At 41.7% G+C, this 13,801-nt stretch overlaps 1 protein-coding gene across 3 annotated transcripts in view; it reads right to left on the bottom strand.

The window, feature by feature from the left end:
- Positions 1-1,048: 1,048 nt before the first annotated feature.
- Positions 1,049-13,801, bottom strand: part of LOC138167950 (gasdermin-D-like) — a 41,915-nt gene continuing 29,162 nt past the window's right edge. For 2 of the 3 annotated variants that reach the window (XM_069096911.1, XM_069096912.1), the window contains 4 exons: positions 12,141-12,332; positions 8,763-8,907; positions 2,445-2,524; positions 1,049-1,538 (listed from right to left, as the gene is read on the bottom strand). In XM_069096911.1, the coding sequence (XP_068953012.1) occupies positions 1,293-1,538; positions 2,445-2,524; positions 8,763-8,907; positions 12,141-12,332 (663 nt within the window). In that variant the 3' untranslated portion in view covers positions 1,049-1,292. The remainder of the gene's footprint in view (positions 1,539-2,444; positions 2,525-8,762; positions 8,908-12,140; positions 12,333-13,801) is intronic. The other variant, XM_069096913.1, reaches the window with a different exon arrangement.

The raw sequence follows: 13,801 nt of genomic DNA, 5'->3' as shown, positions 1-13,801 counted from the left end.
TTAGGTTACCTACAGAGGGAAAATTTGGTGTCTCAGGTGAATAGCCTCTTTCAGTAGGGCTGGTCACCCTTCAAGACCACACTGGCATAAGACCGCCCAGCATGGTGTGCCCTCATCAAAGCAGGTGCTGTGCACTATGAGCAAAGCAGAATTAAAGTAGCTCAAAAGAATCATGAGATGTGCAAATTTAAGGGAATCCGCTCCAAATATTCATGTGCACTATTTCTGCCTGACTTGTGGTAGAACCTTCCGACTTGTATTAGTCTGATCAGTCCCAGCTGGACACATCCTACCTTGACTTGAATATAGTTACATCATTTTGGTCCTAACCAGTCAACCCACACAAACATAAATATGTGTGTGTATGTACATACATATACCATTCATACAAAAGGATATAAACACATATTTATGTGGATGCATGACACATATACATTTTTTATGTGCACACATCATTGCATAGTGAATCCAGAGCTGGCCTTGGAGCCTGGATGAACTGGATTCAAGATCTGCCTCTCCTGTGTATTTGCTGTGTGACCCTGAGCAAGTCATATCACCCCTCAGTGTCCCTGGGAACTAAGATGCTTATCTGCATTGGGAGAAAGTTCCTCAGCATGATCTCCTTATACTAATGAAACGCCATGTCACTCACCCTCACACACACAGAGTAACTCAGTGATTTATAATATGGGGAATATGTATCCTTCACCCACTAGGTTTCTTGTTCATGTTCTTTGGTCCTTTTGTTCATCTTCATACTGGACCCATTCCAGGTACTAAAGTTTCTTTTTCTTTGGCTGTTTTTGCAGGTTGCCACTGCTCATTTTTTCTCCTTGTCATATGTGATTTGCATACCTCCTTTTTAAGTCATGCATGGCCTCAGAGATGTCATAGTAGTCTACAAACTGAAGAATTTTCTGGTCTAACTCAACCCTTTGTATTTGAAAACCAAGCCAGAAATTCATGCAGCTCTTTTGTCCTGATGATATTTCCTACAAGGCATCTAGTCCACTCCTTCATTTTACAGACAAGGAAACTGAGGCCCAGGGAGGTTAACAATCAACAGTATTTATTATGTACTTACTATGTTCAGGCCCTGTGCTAAGCATTGGAATACATCACAGTGAAGATTCCTTTTGGATATAAATGTAATAGTTGGCCACAGAGGAGGGCCCAATGCACAAATTTTGTGATTCTGTGACATAAATACAGCTGTCCCCTAATCTACTGGGCCTGGGGCTGACACAGGGAGAGGAGGTACCAAATGGGTAGGGAAAAAGAAGACTAGGTCATCAAACGTCAGTGAGAGTCTGCAGCATCACCAGACTCCCATACAGGGCACAAAGTGACTGCAGAGCACTGGGGTTCCAGGTAAATTGGGGTTCATCTCCTGAGATCTGCAGTCCACACTCTTCCAACAGGCCAAAAGCGAGGGTCAAGTTCTCATCCTGGCCCTGGACAAAGGACAGCAGCTCTAAAGGAAGGGAGAAAGGCCTCTCCTCCATCTGATTGAAGTTCTCTTTTAGAATTCCCTTCACCTATAGGAAATAAGACCAGACTGAACCCAGGATCTCTGGGGAAGAGCACAAGATACTTTCCAGTTGTTCTGAGAAAGCCCCCTGAGAAACCAGGTTCCTGAGAGAACTGCTAGACTGAACCCTTGAGGCAGTTGCATAACAGGCAAGAAATCCTGTGAGGTCAGAAGTCTCCCCACTGAGTTCTGGGCAGCAGGGCAGAGGAAGGGGCAGGTCATCCATAGAACTGAAACTCTCCCTTCTAGATTATTCCCTCTCCCCCATTTCTTTCCTTTCCCTTTTTTTTTTTTTGGTGATTCAGATTCAGCTTTATTTAAGCCTGGTTTAGGGATGAGGACAGAATTTTGTGGTTCAGTTTTTGTCAGAGCCAAAGGAGCTAAGAACAGGACTTCCTACATGGCTCTGGAAATGGGGAGAGGGCAATGAGCCAGGAGCATGGAAGTTTTAGTTGACTGGGTATTCTGGGAATGCTGTAGCAGAACCATCTACTCCCAAGAAATCCACCCCATCATGGTAGATTCTCTGGCCCACTGCTCTCTTCCCATACATGGGCTTTGACAGCCTATTGATATATCTTTGGAGTTCTGCACCATACAAGGCCGTTTGCCCTAGGTTTGCATCATCGCCAAAGTACAATGGCTCCCATGGGCCCCCTGAGCACATGGCAGGAGAAAGAGAGCCACACAGCAGGAGAGGACCAGAAGAGAAAACCAATATTGAGAGGCAGCTATCCTGAGTCCACAAGGGGGTGAGCTAACCTGTTGTTGTGGGAGGTACAAGGTACCCTGCTTCAGGTCAGATGGGGTCCTCTCCTCCACTTCTTATTCATTCTCTAGACTGCCCATTCCAAAGTTTCTGGGAAGTTGGGGCTGCCCAGCTGACTTCTGGGGAGGAAGCAGCTTTTCTTACCAGATCTATCTCCTGGGACAGGATCTTTTCCTTTTTCTGTAGCAACTGGATCAGGAGCTGATGTTGGATGTCACTCAGGGCTGGGGACAAATCAGTCAATCAAATCTTTCTTAAATGGCTTAGTAAGGGCTAGACTCTGCTAGGTGTTGGTGATAGAAAAACAAGGGAATGGTCTCTGCTCTTAAGTGACTTCTACTGTGTGAGTATGTGCCTGAAAACACATATATAAGGTATGTATACACAGAGGACACAGAAGGTAAATACAAAGTCATTCATAGGAAGACAAACAGTTGTGGGAAGCAGGGAAGGCATCACGTAGAAGGCGGCACTGGAACACAGCTCTGAAGGAAGCTAGGGAGTCTAAGAAGGGGAGTTGAAGAGGTAGGTGCTTTCTGGGCTTTACAAAGGCATGAACAGGACAAGAAAAGCTTTATACAAAAAACAGAAAGAATGTAGAGTGTGAGAATGAGAGCAACAATGTAAAATGAGCCTGGGAAGGTCAACTGAAGGCAGGTGTCAAAGGGCTTTAAATTGCTCAAAGGAGGAATGTAAAGGGCATCTAAGTGCTGCCATGCATAGAACAGTAGACCTGGAGTCAAGAAGAACTGAGTTCAAATCTAGCCTCAGGCACTTACTAAACATGTGGCCTTGGGTAAGTCATTTGACATTTTTTGGCCTCATTTTCCTCAATTGTAAAATGGAGATAGCAATAGTATCTACCTCACAGGGTTGTTGTGAGGATCAAATGAGATGATATTTGTAAAGTGCCTGGTACACAGTAGGTGCTACATGAATGCTTGATGATGATGATGATAATGATGATAATTATGATGAAAGTGGAGCCACTAGAAATTCTTTTGCAGGGGAATGCCATAGCCCTGCATTTTAGGAAAATTCCTTTGGCATTCACAGGGAAGATGTATTAGGGGAGAGATTTGATGTAGTAAAATCAATTAAGAGGATACTGAAATAGTGATGAGGGCCTAAAGAAGGGTGGTGGCTGTGGGAGCAGGGAGAAGGGGATAGAAAGTAGAGAGGGAGAATTAACAAGACTTGACAACTACTTAGATACACAGTAGATAAAGGTGAGGGAGGAGTGGAGGATGATTTTCAGGGTTTGAACCTGGATTTTAGAAGGATGGTGGAGGGATGGCTAGGTGGCACAGTGAATAGAGAACCGGCCCTGGAGTCAGGAGGACCTGAGTTCAAATCTGGCTTCAGACACTTGACACAAAAACTAGCCCTGTGACCTTGGGCAAGTTACTTAACCCCAATTGCCCTCCAAAATGCAAAAAAAAAAAGAAGAAAAAGAAGAAGGGTGGTGGTATCCCTGAAAAAATTAGCAAAGTTAGGAAAAGAGATGGGTTTGGAGAGAAAGATCTTGAATTCTCTGTTTGAGTTATCATGAATTTCTGATGTCCACATATCACCTTTACAATATCTGCCAAATATCTGTTGTCTTCTCCTCTGATACTGTCAGCACTCTGATACAGACCCTCATCTCCATATTCTTGGACTCCTACAATAGCTTTCTGGTGGGTCTGCTTGCCTCAAGTCTCTTCCCACTTCAATGCAGCCTCCATTCAGTAGTGACCTCCATTCATCTGTCACCTCCCTGCTCAATAAACTTCCATGTCTCCCTATCACCACCAGGATCAAATATGAAATCATTTCTTTGGCATTCAAAGCCCTTCATAACCAGTCTTCTTACACTTTATTCCATGCTTCTTATTACTCTTTGATCTAGTGACACTGGTCTCTTTGCTTCACAAACAAGACTCATCTCTTGGCTCTAGGTATTCCCTCTGGCTTTTCCTCATACTTGGAATACCCTCCTTTCTACCTACTGCCTTCCCTGGCTCACTTGATTTCGAACTAAAATTCCCATCTTCTACAGTTTTTTAAGCCCCTCTTAATTTGAATGCTTTCTCTCTGTTAATTATAGCCTAATTGTACATATTTGTTTGCCTGTTATCTCCCCCATTAGATTGTGAGCTCCTTGAGGGTAGGGACCGTCTTCTGCCTCTTTGTAATGGCAGGCAAAGTAGTACTTTGTTGTTGGTTTCAGCTATTCAAGTGCCTTTGCATCTCCCCTTTGATTATATGAAGAGTCTCTCTTAGAAATAGTATACATTGTACTGCTCTTAACAGGCCTAAGGGAGTCTAAATATCTTCTCGGCCTTTAATAGGCCTAACATGATCACATGGAGCACATGGTGGGAAGAGCTCGCCAAAAGAGTGAAACAGAAAGGGTGGAAAAGAAAGGACCAGAGCAAAGCTTGAGCAGAGCTGGGAGTGAGCAGAGCTAAGAGAGAAAATATTTATGATGTTGGCACTCTGTTCTGTCTGTGTTGATGTTACTTTGTCAGGCAGAAGCATTCTGTCTATTGAAAGAGAACTTTACTGTTATTATAGAAGTTCTGAAAGGGGACTTTACTACTGATTTGTGTTTGAGATATAGAACAGAACAGCTGCCTACATGTGAATTCAGAGAAGAGTCAAGTGAATCCAGGCAAGAGCTGGAAGCAGTCAGACCACAGAAGAGGAGCTGAGGGGTTTGGAAACCAGCCTCAAGTCAAGATGAAAGAAGCCTTTACTTGGGCACTCTGTATTGACTGATGAGATTGTGACTTACTGTGACCTAGGGGTGGCTGGTGTTTATAGTTTCTGCTGCCTCGTAAGGATCATTGGCTTAAGGATGATTGGAAGCCAGCCTTGAGTCAAGATGAAAGAGGACTTTACTTGGATACTGTGTAATGACTGAGGAGATTGTGAATTACTGAATGATATGTTTTGTTTAAGACTATGTGGCCACCTTAGTAATAAGTTATGTTATATTGTTGTGAATGTTGTGCTTTAGTTTCTTGAATGTTTTGCTTTAGCTTATTGCTGAATAAATAGTTCACTATACTATGGAATTAGATCCTTTAAGTCATTCACAGCAGTAGTCCTCAGGAGAGCTGCTTGTGATTGGCTTTACACTCTTTTTGTATTTACAAATTACAGACTAGGGTTGACTCTAGGAATATGGGAGTCATTGACATAGGGAGGAACCCATAGGAGGTAATTAGATCAGTGTGTGAGAGTGTAGAGAGATAAGAGGGCAAGGCACTCTAGCTGTGGAGTGTTTAATGTTTATCTAGTCAGAGACTGAAGTGTAGAAAGACAGGCAGGGAAAGAAGTAAGACAGCAATTTAATGAAAACTCAGAAAGGATAGTGTATGTAGGAGGAGATGATGGTCAATACTGTCAAATGCTGCAGAGGTCTAGAAAGATGAGATCTGAGAAGATCATTGGCAACTTTGGACAGAACCGTTCTAGGTGGGTGATGAGGACAGGTTTTTTTTAAGTTGTTTGGCTATACTGGAGGAGAGACACAGGCTTATAGTTGGATGTGGATGGTGGGGATTTCAAGAAATGGGAAGATCTAAGTGTGCTCAGGGGCAGAAAGGAAGGAATCTGGATAGATAAAGAGAGATTTTAAAACATAGAGAGAAGAAATGATTATGGTACATTTTACCAGAGGACATAGGAAGAGATATTATCCACAAGTATAGGGGATGGACCTGCAAAGGAGAAAGGCTTGTTCTTCATCAGAGAATGGAGAAAAGGAGGAAATAATGGTGAATGATTACAAGAGGTCTTGAGACGTAGAATAGAGAAGAGAAAACTGGAAAATTGCCCCTAATTTCTTAGTGAAGCATAAGGAGATGTCCTTTACCAAGAAGAAGGGATGTGGGGATAGCATGTAAGCCTGGAAGAGAGAAAGGATGGTTTAGAATAGCTATTGCAGGAAAAGAAAGAGCCAGCTATAGAAGAGTAAAAGAATTGCCTTGGGGGCTGGCTAGGTGGCACAGTAAATAGAACACTGGCCCTGGAGTCAGAAGGACCTGAGTTCAAATATGGTCTCAGATACTTAGCACTTACCAGCCATATGACCTTACAAAGTCACTTAACTCCAATTGCCCTGCCTTCCCCCCTCCAAAAAGCAAAAAAAAAGGGATTGCCTAAAAAGCAGTGAGGGATCATTTGAGATTTTTAATTGTTTAGTCATTTAGTCATGTCCAATTTTTCATGACACCATATGGGAATTTCTTGACAAAGATATTGGAGTATATGACATTTTCTTCTCCAATATATTAAGTCAAACAGAGATGAAGTGACTTGCCTGTGATCCCACAGTTAGTAAGTATCTGAGGCTGGATTTGAACTCAGGTCTTCCTGACACAAGGACCAGCACTCTATCCACTAAGTCACCAAGTTGCCTCTCATTTGAGATGAAATAATATAATTTGTAGTGGACCAGGTCAGCATAGTTTTGCGGCAGCTGCGTGAAATCCTCCAGAATAGCTCAAGTCAACCATTGAAAAGATGGCGCTAGGGGACAGCCCAGAGCATCGATCAATAAGCACACATTAATTAAAGATTGTGCCAGGAACTCTGGTAGGTCCTAGTGAGATGAAGACAAAAACACAATATCTGCTCTAAAGGAACTCATGTCCTGATGGGTTGGTGGAGGGTAGGAAGACAACATGCACATCTATAGGTACGTATAAGCTGTAAGGAATAGAAAGGACCAGGAGATGACACATGGTGATGTTTTTGATGAAGGATCTACCAACTGTGAAGATCAAGAATGGCTTCATAAAGAACATGGTCTTTGAACCTGGTCTAGGAAGATACTAAGGATTCTCAGAAGTAAAGGTGTGAAGAAGGGGTGACTTCCAAGCATAAGGGCCAACATGAAAACAAAGATGAGAGATGGAGTGAGATGTATGAAGAACAGTAAGAAGGCCAGTTTGGCTGGATTGTAGAGTGTGTAAAGGTTAGTAATGTGTAATAAGGGTTGATTGGTAAGTTGGAGCCAGGGTGTAAAGAGCTTTGAATATCAAACACAGAACTTTATATTTGACTGTAGAAGTTATAAGAAGCCAATGGAATTTACAGAGTAGTGACTGATATGGTCAGACATTTATTTCAGAAAGATCACTTTGGAAACTATGTGTAGGATGGAATGAAAAGGTAAGACATAGGAGGCAGAGATAGCAATTAGATTGATCAGGTGGTTCAGGTGAGAGGTGATAAAGACTTGAACTAAGATAGTAACAGTGGTGAGAAAGAAATGGATATGAGATATTGTGAGGATAGATGCAATATGCTGTGGAGGTAGAATCTACTAGCCTTACTAAGTGATTTAATATGGAGAAAAAGGAGAGGGAAGACTCAAGGGTATATAATGGTAATGTGAATTTGAAGATCTTTCCTGACCCTTAACAGGCCTAAGGGAATTTGAAGATCTACCCTGCACCTACATAGTTATTGTGTATAGATTTCTTTGTTGCTATGATGGATTTGACTTTCTGGTGTTGGGATTCGGCTTTCTGTTGTCTGAATGAATGTTTTGCTTCTGTCTTCTGTATAGAGAATCTGTTATATTTTGTGATTCAGAATTATGCTGCATATGCATTATCACTGTTGGTGCTGGGAATATTACTTTGGCTATACCGGGTGACATCAAGATTACAAACTAGACAACTGGAAAGGCAGTAGTGTCTCTGACAGAAATAGGGAAATTAGGAAGAGGGGGTGAGAGGGGATGGGTTTTAGGGTGAAAGAGGAGTTCAGATTTTGGCATATTGACTTTGAGATATCTATCTATGGGTTATCTGATTCGAAATGGCCAAGAGGAAATTGGCAATGGGGACTAGAGTTAAGGAGTGAGAACAGGACTAGATATACAGATTTGACAGTTGTCTTCATAGAGGTGTTCATTAAATCCATGAGAGCTGATGAGGAACCATGTAGGGTCAATGAGGAAGAGCTGAGAACTACTGGGGAATACTGTGGCCCATCTCCAATCAAGATGGGGTCCTAATTTTTCCTGTCCTTGGGAAGTACAGGAAGGAAAGATTTAAGAGGAGACAGCAACTTTCTTCTCATTGATGATGAACTTTGGTAGGGGAGTCAGTGCCATAGGAAGGGGAGATGGCTTACTGGGAAACACAGGAATGGGTTATGCCAATGTAGCATGTAGCTGTTTGGCTTTGGGCAAGTCACTTCCCCTTTTGGGTCTTTCTTTCTCTATCAACAAAAGAGGGAGATGATTACCTGTCTGCTTTCAGCCTTATAATAGGAGTCATGTGAGGATAAAAATACACAAAAGATTTGAGGGGTTTGCTGTTTTTCTTGTTTAAAGAATAGTTTAATCTAGAATCCCAAGCACCTCTTATAGAATAGTTGAAAGGGTATTGTTTTCTGAGTGTTAGCATGTCTGGGTCTACATTTCCCCCCATTCCCACATCCTACAATCCTTCTTACCATTCAGAGCTCCAATGAGATAGAGGATGGCCCCCGCCAGTTCCTCCACAAGTTGTCCATTCTGGTCTTGCAGTTTCCTTAGGATGTTGCCCGTTATGCCCTCCACTTTCTGTGGAGGTTCTCCAGTGAACAAACTCTGTTCTAGCTGTGGAGGAGAAATAACAAGAAAGCTGCCCCTGTGCTAGTAGCCAGGCTTTCCCCGCCCCCAATCACACTGTTGCGGGAGAGGGGAAGAACCTGGGATCAGTATATATGGGAGAGGCCCTGAGCTCCAGGGGGGAGGTTTGGTTCTACCTCCCCACTGAGTATGTGAAAAATGGGGGAAGGAGACACATGGATTCATATATAGTCAGTGTGGGGATATTTGCCCTTCCTCTTCCTTTTCCCTGTTGCACTTCCTGGGGAAAGTAAAGAGATTGTCCCCAAGGAATATGCAAGGTGACAGGTAGAGCTGGTTGTTGGGAGACTGAAGAAAGCAAAGAAGGGGAAGAACCTATAGGGAATCAGTAGTAGAAACCAGGGGGAGGAAGCCTTGGGGATTTCTTTTTCTTTTTCCTTTTTTTTGGTCTTCCTTTTATACTAGAGAGCAAAGCAGCCAGAGAGTGAAAAACTCAAAAGCCTTACTCTGGCTCTGCCTCAAAAACTATGAGGCTACCATAAGGGTGATTGAACAAAGGATTCCTGGTCCCCATAGCACAAAGTGAGAGAATCAGAGAGACAGAGACAGAGACACAGAGACTGACAGAGATAGGGAGAGAGAGACAGAGAGAGACACACAGAGAGAGAGAGAGAGAGAGAGAGAGAGAGAGAGAGAGAGAGAGAGATTACCTCTCAAGTAGCAGGACTAAGACAAGATTTGTGAGATCTCAGTAATCAACTATTTCAAACTGTGGCTCTGGGAATGTATACACATCTCTGAAACTGGGGGGAAGGGAATGTGGTTTGAGGCCACATCTTGCCCCTAATTCGGTTGATTTTTTCACAGAAAGCCAGAACAATCACTCCCATTAATGAGATGTTAAACTGAGGGCAAAAGATGCTGCTTTATGCTCTAGTCCCTTTAAAGAGCGAAGAGATCTCTGTTTGAGTCAGGATGAGAACAAACTGTCTTTGAGGTTTTAAGTAGCTAGATTTGGGTGATTTTAGCTGTTTGATTTGGATACTTTTATAAACAGAAGCCTCCTGCAGGTGTGAACAAGGTATTTTCTCCCCTGCACTTTAATTTGTCCACTTTTATCAGAAATCTCTGTAGTATTGCTAAAGGAGATGTAAATAAATAGGGAAAGTAGTAGACACTGAGAACAAGGAATCAAAAATGATATTTAGATCTGTGTAGATTTAAGTACTTTTAGTCATATATACATCCCTGATGTCCTCAAGGTCTAATTTTAATAATAATAATGATAGCACATAAAGCTTTGCAAAGGGCTTTACAAATATGATCTCCTTTCTTCTTCACAATAAGCCTGTGAGATCAGTGATATTACTATTATCATTATTTTACATTATTTACATTAAAGTGAGCATGAGAAAGGATAAATGACTTGCCCAAGGTCACATAGGACTGTCTGAGGCAAGCTCTGAACTCAGATCTTCCTGACTCCAAGTCCATCTCTCTATCTACTGTGCCACCTAGCTGGGTTGGAGATGAGGGCTTCTGAGGTTTAGTTAGCAGTGAATAGTCCCTCCCAGGTTGGAAAAGCTTGGAGTACAGGCCTAGTGACCAACCAGTGCCTTTAGTCCAAGGACAGGCCTAGCTAAGTTCAGAGAGCATCATAATCTGTTTGGCAACCGCTGAAGAATTTTGGAGGCCCCAAGAACTCATGAAATTGTCTACAGGGGAGTGAAGGTTCTGTGCTGTGTCAGTAGAGAAAATCCATATACGGCTCTTCTCATGGATCCTCTTTCTTAAACTATTCATGTTTTGTCAGTCACAGAATCAGCATGTCATTAAATGGTAACCTCCATGGGGACCTTTTCTTATTTCATTATTAATAACTAATCAACCAATTAATTCTTTTATCTCTTCTACCACTGAATACAGTACTCTGCACACACAGTTGCTCAATAAATATTTGCTTAATTGAATGAAATGTAAGCTTAAGACAAAGGGTAGCATAAAGGGGCTCACACACAGATAATTCAGATATCCAAAGGTCCCCCTCTAAGAAAAAGAAGAAACAAGAATGATAGGAAGCATTGGGTTCACCTGAAGAAATCAGAGCCAGGAACGGGGATACAGGTCATTCCTGGGAAAGAATGAGTCAGAAAGAGCTAAATTCAAACCCAATCTCAGATACAGATTAGCTTTGTGCCCTTGGGCAAACCTCTGGCCTCTGTCTGCCAGCGTTTTCCCATCTGTAAAATGGAGATTGAAACAGGACCTACTTTCCAGGGATGTTGTGAGGATCAGAACAAATCAAACTATTTGTAAAGGGCTTTGGAAATCTCAAAGTGCTCTGTAAATGGGAGCTGCTATTCTTATAAATGGCAACATGTGTTTCCTACATGTGTGTCTTACTCTTACTGTACTGGAAATACTTGTCCACTCCTCCCACAGACACCATGCCTAGTGGTGAGAGTGTGCCAGAGATTAATGGGGCGGGGTGTTTTGTAGCCACTGTTTTTATCATGTTATCTTAATTCCTTTGCTTTGACCTAATTGTGTCTACTGGCTGACCCTTAAGACTCAGCTGGAGAGAAGGGAGGGTGGCCTTATAACTGAGGGAGTGTAGACTCATAGGGTAACCCCTAGACCTCAGGGGGCAGCTACTCTGCTCTACTCTGAGTGAGATCACTCAGAGGGAGTATTACATTAGAATGAAATCTAACCTATCCAAGTATCTATAGATAAGGTTTTTGTAAAAAGCACAGGAACAATAGTTCCCAGGGTTTACCAAATACTTTACTGGTCACAGGCCTGTGAGGTTAGCAGTTCAAGTATTACTATCCCTTTCATTATTCTTATTACTACCAAGAAATAATAATAATTATTACTACCACCACCAGCAATAATGAGAGGCTGAAAGGTATAGTAGCTGGACAGCCAGCCTCAGCAGGACGACCTGGGGACAAGTCAAGGTTAATAATACTGGCTGTGTGACCCTGGGTAAATCACATACCCTCTCAGTGTCTCATGCAGGGTTCTAAGACCTAAGTGGATGAGATGGTTTGCATTGGAAGGGGGAGGTCTTCTGCCAAAGTTCCTTCTACTGATGATATCCCAGGACCAAAAAGAGCTGACATGTATATAGGGCTCTAAGGTCTACAGAGAACTTCACAAAATGATCATATTTGAGCCTCGAAACCTCCCTGTAGAGTAGGTGCTATTATTATCTCCAATTGGAAATTGAGGATTGTTGAACAGAAATGACTGACCTGGGGGAGCCCCTTGGAGCCAGGGCTGGGAGCATAAGCCCAAGTTCTCCCATTTAGGATCTTTCCTTCTACACCATGCAGAACAGACTTTTGTATATCTTTGTGAAGATAACTCTCTAATTGAATTTGATGAAGGAATGGCTGAAGAAACTGCTGTATATGAGTGTATAAATGTAACAGAATACTATGGTGCTGCAAGAAATGAAGAAAAGGACAATTTTAAAGAGAGATGGAAAGATTCATTATAAACTGATACAGAATGAAGTGAGCAGAATCAGAACTATTTCTATGATAACATCAATATTATAAAAACTAACATTTATGAAAGACTGAAGAACTCTATCACCCAATGCTTAGCCATGAGTCCAGAAGACTGCTAAAAGAAGAACATTGCCTAGTTCCTGACAAAGATGGACTAATGTGCATAATAAGAAATGAATTTTTGGATATGACCAATGTAGAAATTTCTTTTCTTATTTGATATAGGGTTTCTTTGTTTCTCTCCTCTTCTGCTGTTCTCCTTCCTTTCATTTCCTTTTCCCCTTTCTTCTTTCTGTTCTTTGTCTTTTGTAGGTATGGGAAGATAAAAGGAAAAAAGAAATAAATGCTTAATAATTGAAAAATAAATTTTAAAACAAAACCAACTTATTAAGTTGCAATGTGAATTAACAAAATTAATAATTTGGATCAGATCACCTCTGAGGCCACTTCTAAATTTGAAATTCTGTGACTCAAGACCCTTTGATAAGAGATAAATTAAACAAAGATATTGAAGATATGATGGTACTGGGGGAATGTCCCCAAGATCCATGGAGTCCTATCAGCTCTGACAATGTCCTTTTGCCTTGTGGCCAAGAGGACTCTTAAGGAAAGAAGTTCAGGATTTCACAGGAGCAGAGCTGAAACCTCTCAAAAGACAGAAGTCCTATAAGACTAAGGCACACTATCTCCCAGAGGGAATCATTAGAAATTTACTTGGTATATTTTTGTTTCACCAATCCAATCTTTAGTGAAATTATTTCAAACTAGTGAAGAAAATATCTGAGTTTTGGGGTTTTGCAAGCTATTCTGAAAAGCATGGTTCATGTGATGTGCTAGAGGTTTGGGAAGAATAAAATGGAAAAGGTTTGTTTTCTATGTTTCTTTCATCCCCTTCTTCAACTTCTACACTTACTAGATTTTAGAGGAATTTTTTGCTTTTAATTTACATTTTTCACAAATGGCAAGAACTGTATTCCTGAAAATATTTTTATGTATATGTAAAATTTCTTGTTTTATTATTTACGTGTCAACTTTACATTTTAATTGTTGTTTGGTCATTTCAGTCGTGTCTGACTCTGTGACCCCATTTGGGGTTTTCTGTGCAAAGATACTGAATTGATTTGCCATTTTCTTCTCCAGCTCATTTTACAGATGAGGAAACTGAGGCAAACAGGGTTAAGAGACTTGCCCAGAAGGGGCAGCCAGGTGGCTCAGCGAGTAAGAGCACTGGCTCCAGTGTTGGGATGACCTAGAGATCGAATCCCTGGCTCAGACTCAGCACCACACCCAGAAATAACTGGCCGTGTAACCTTGAGCATGTTACTTAACCCCGATTGCTAAAATGAGAGAGAGAGAGAAAGAGAGAGAGAGAGAGACAGAGACAGAGAGAGAGAGAGAGA

This window comes from Petaurus breviceps, unplaced genomic scaffold (genome assembly GCF_028583685.1).
Source record: "Petaurus breviceps papuanus isolate PSGF00001 unplaced genomic scaffold, PetGlider_PUasm1.0 339, whole genome shotgun sequence".
NCBI classification, from domain to species: Eukaryota; Metazoa; Chordata; class Mammalia; order Diprotodontia; family Petauridae; genus Petaurus; species Petaurus breviceps.
This window is presented reverse-complemented; position numbering and strand designations above follow the sequence as displayed.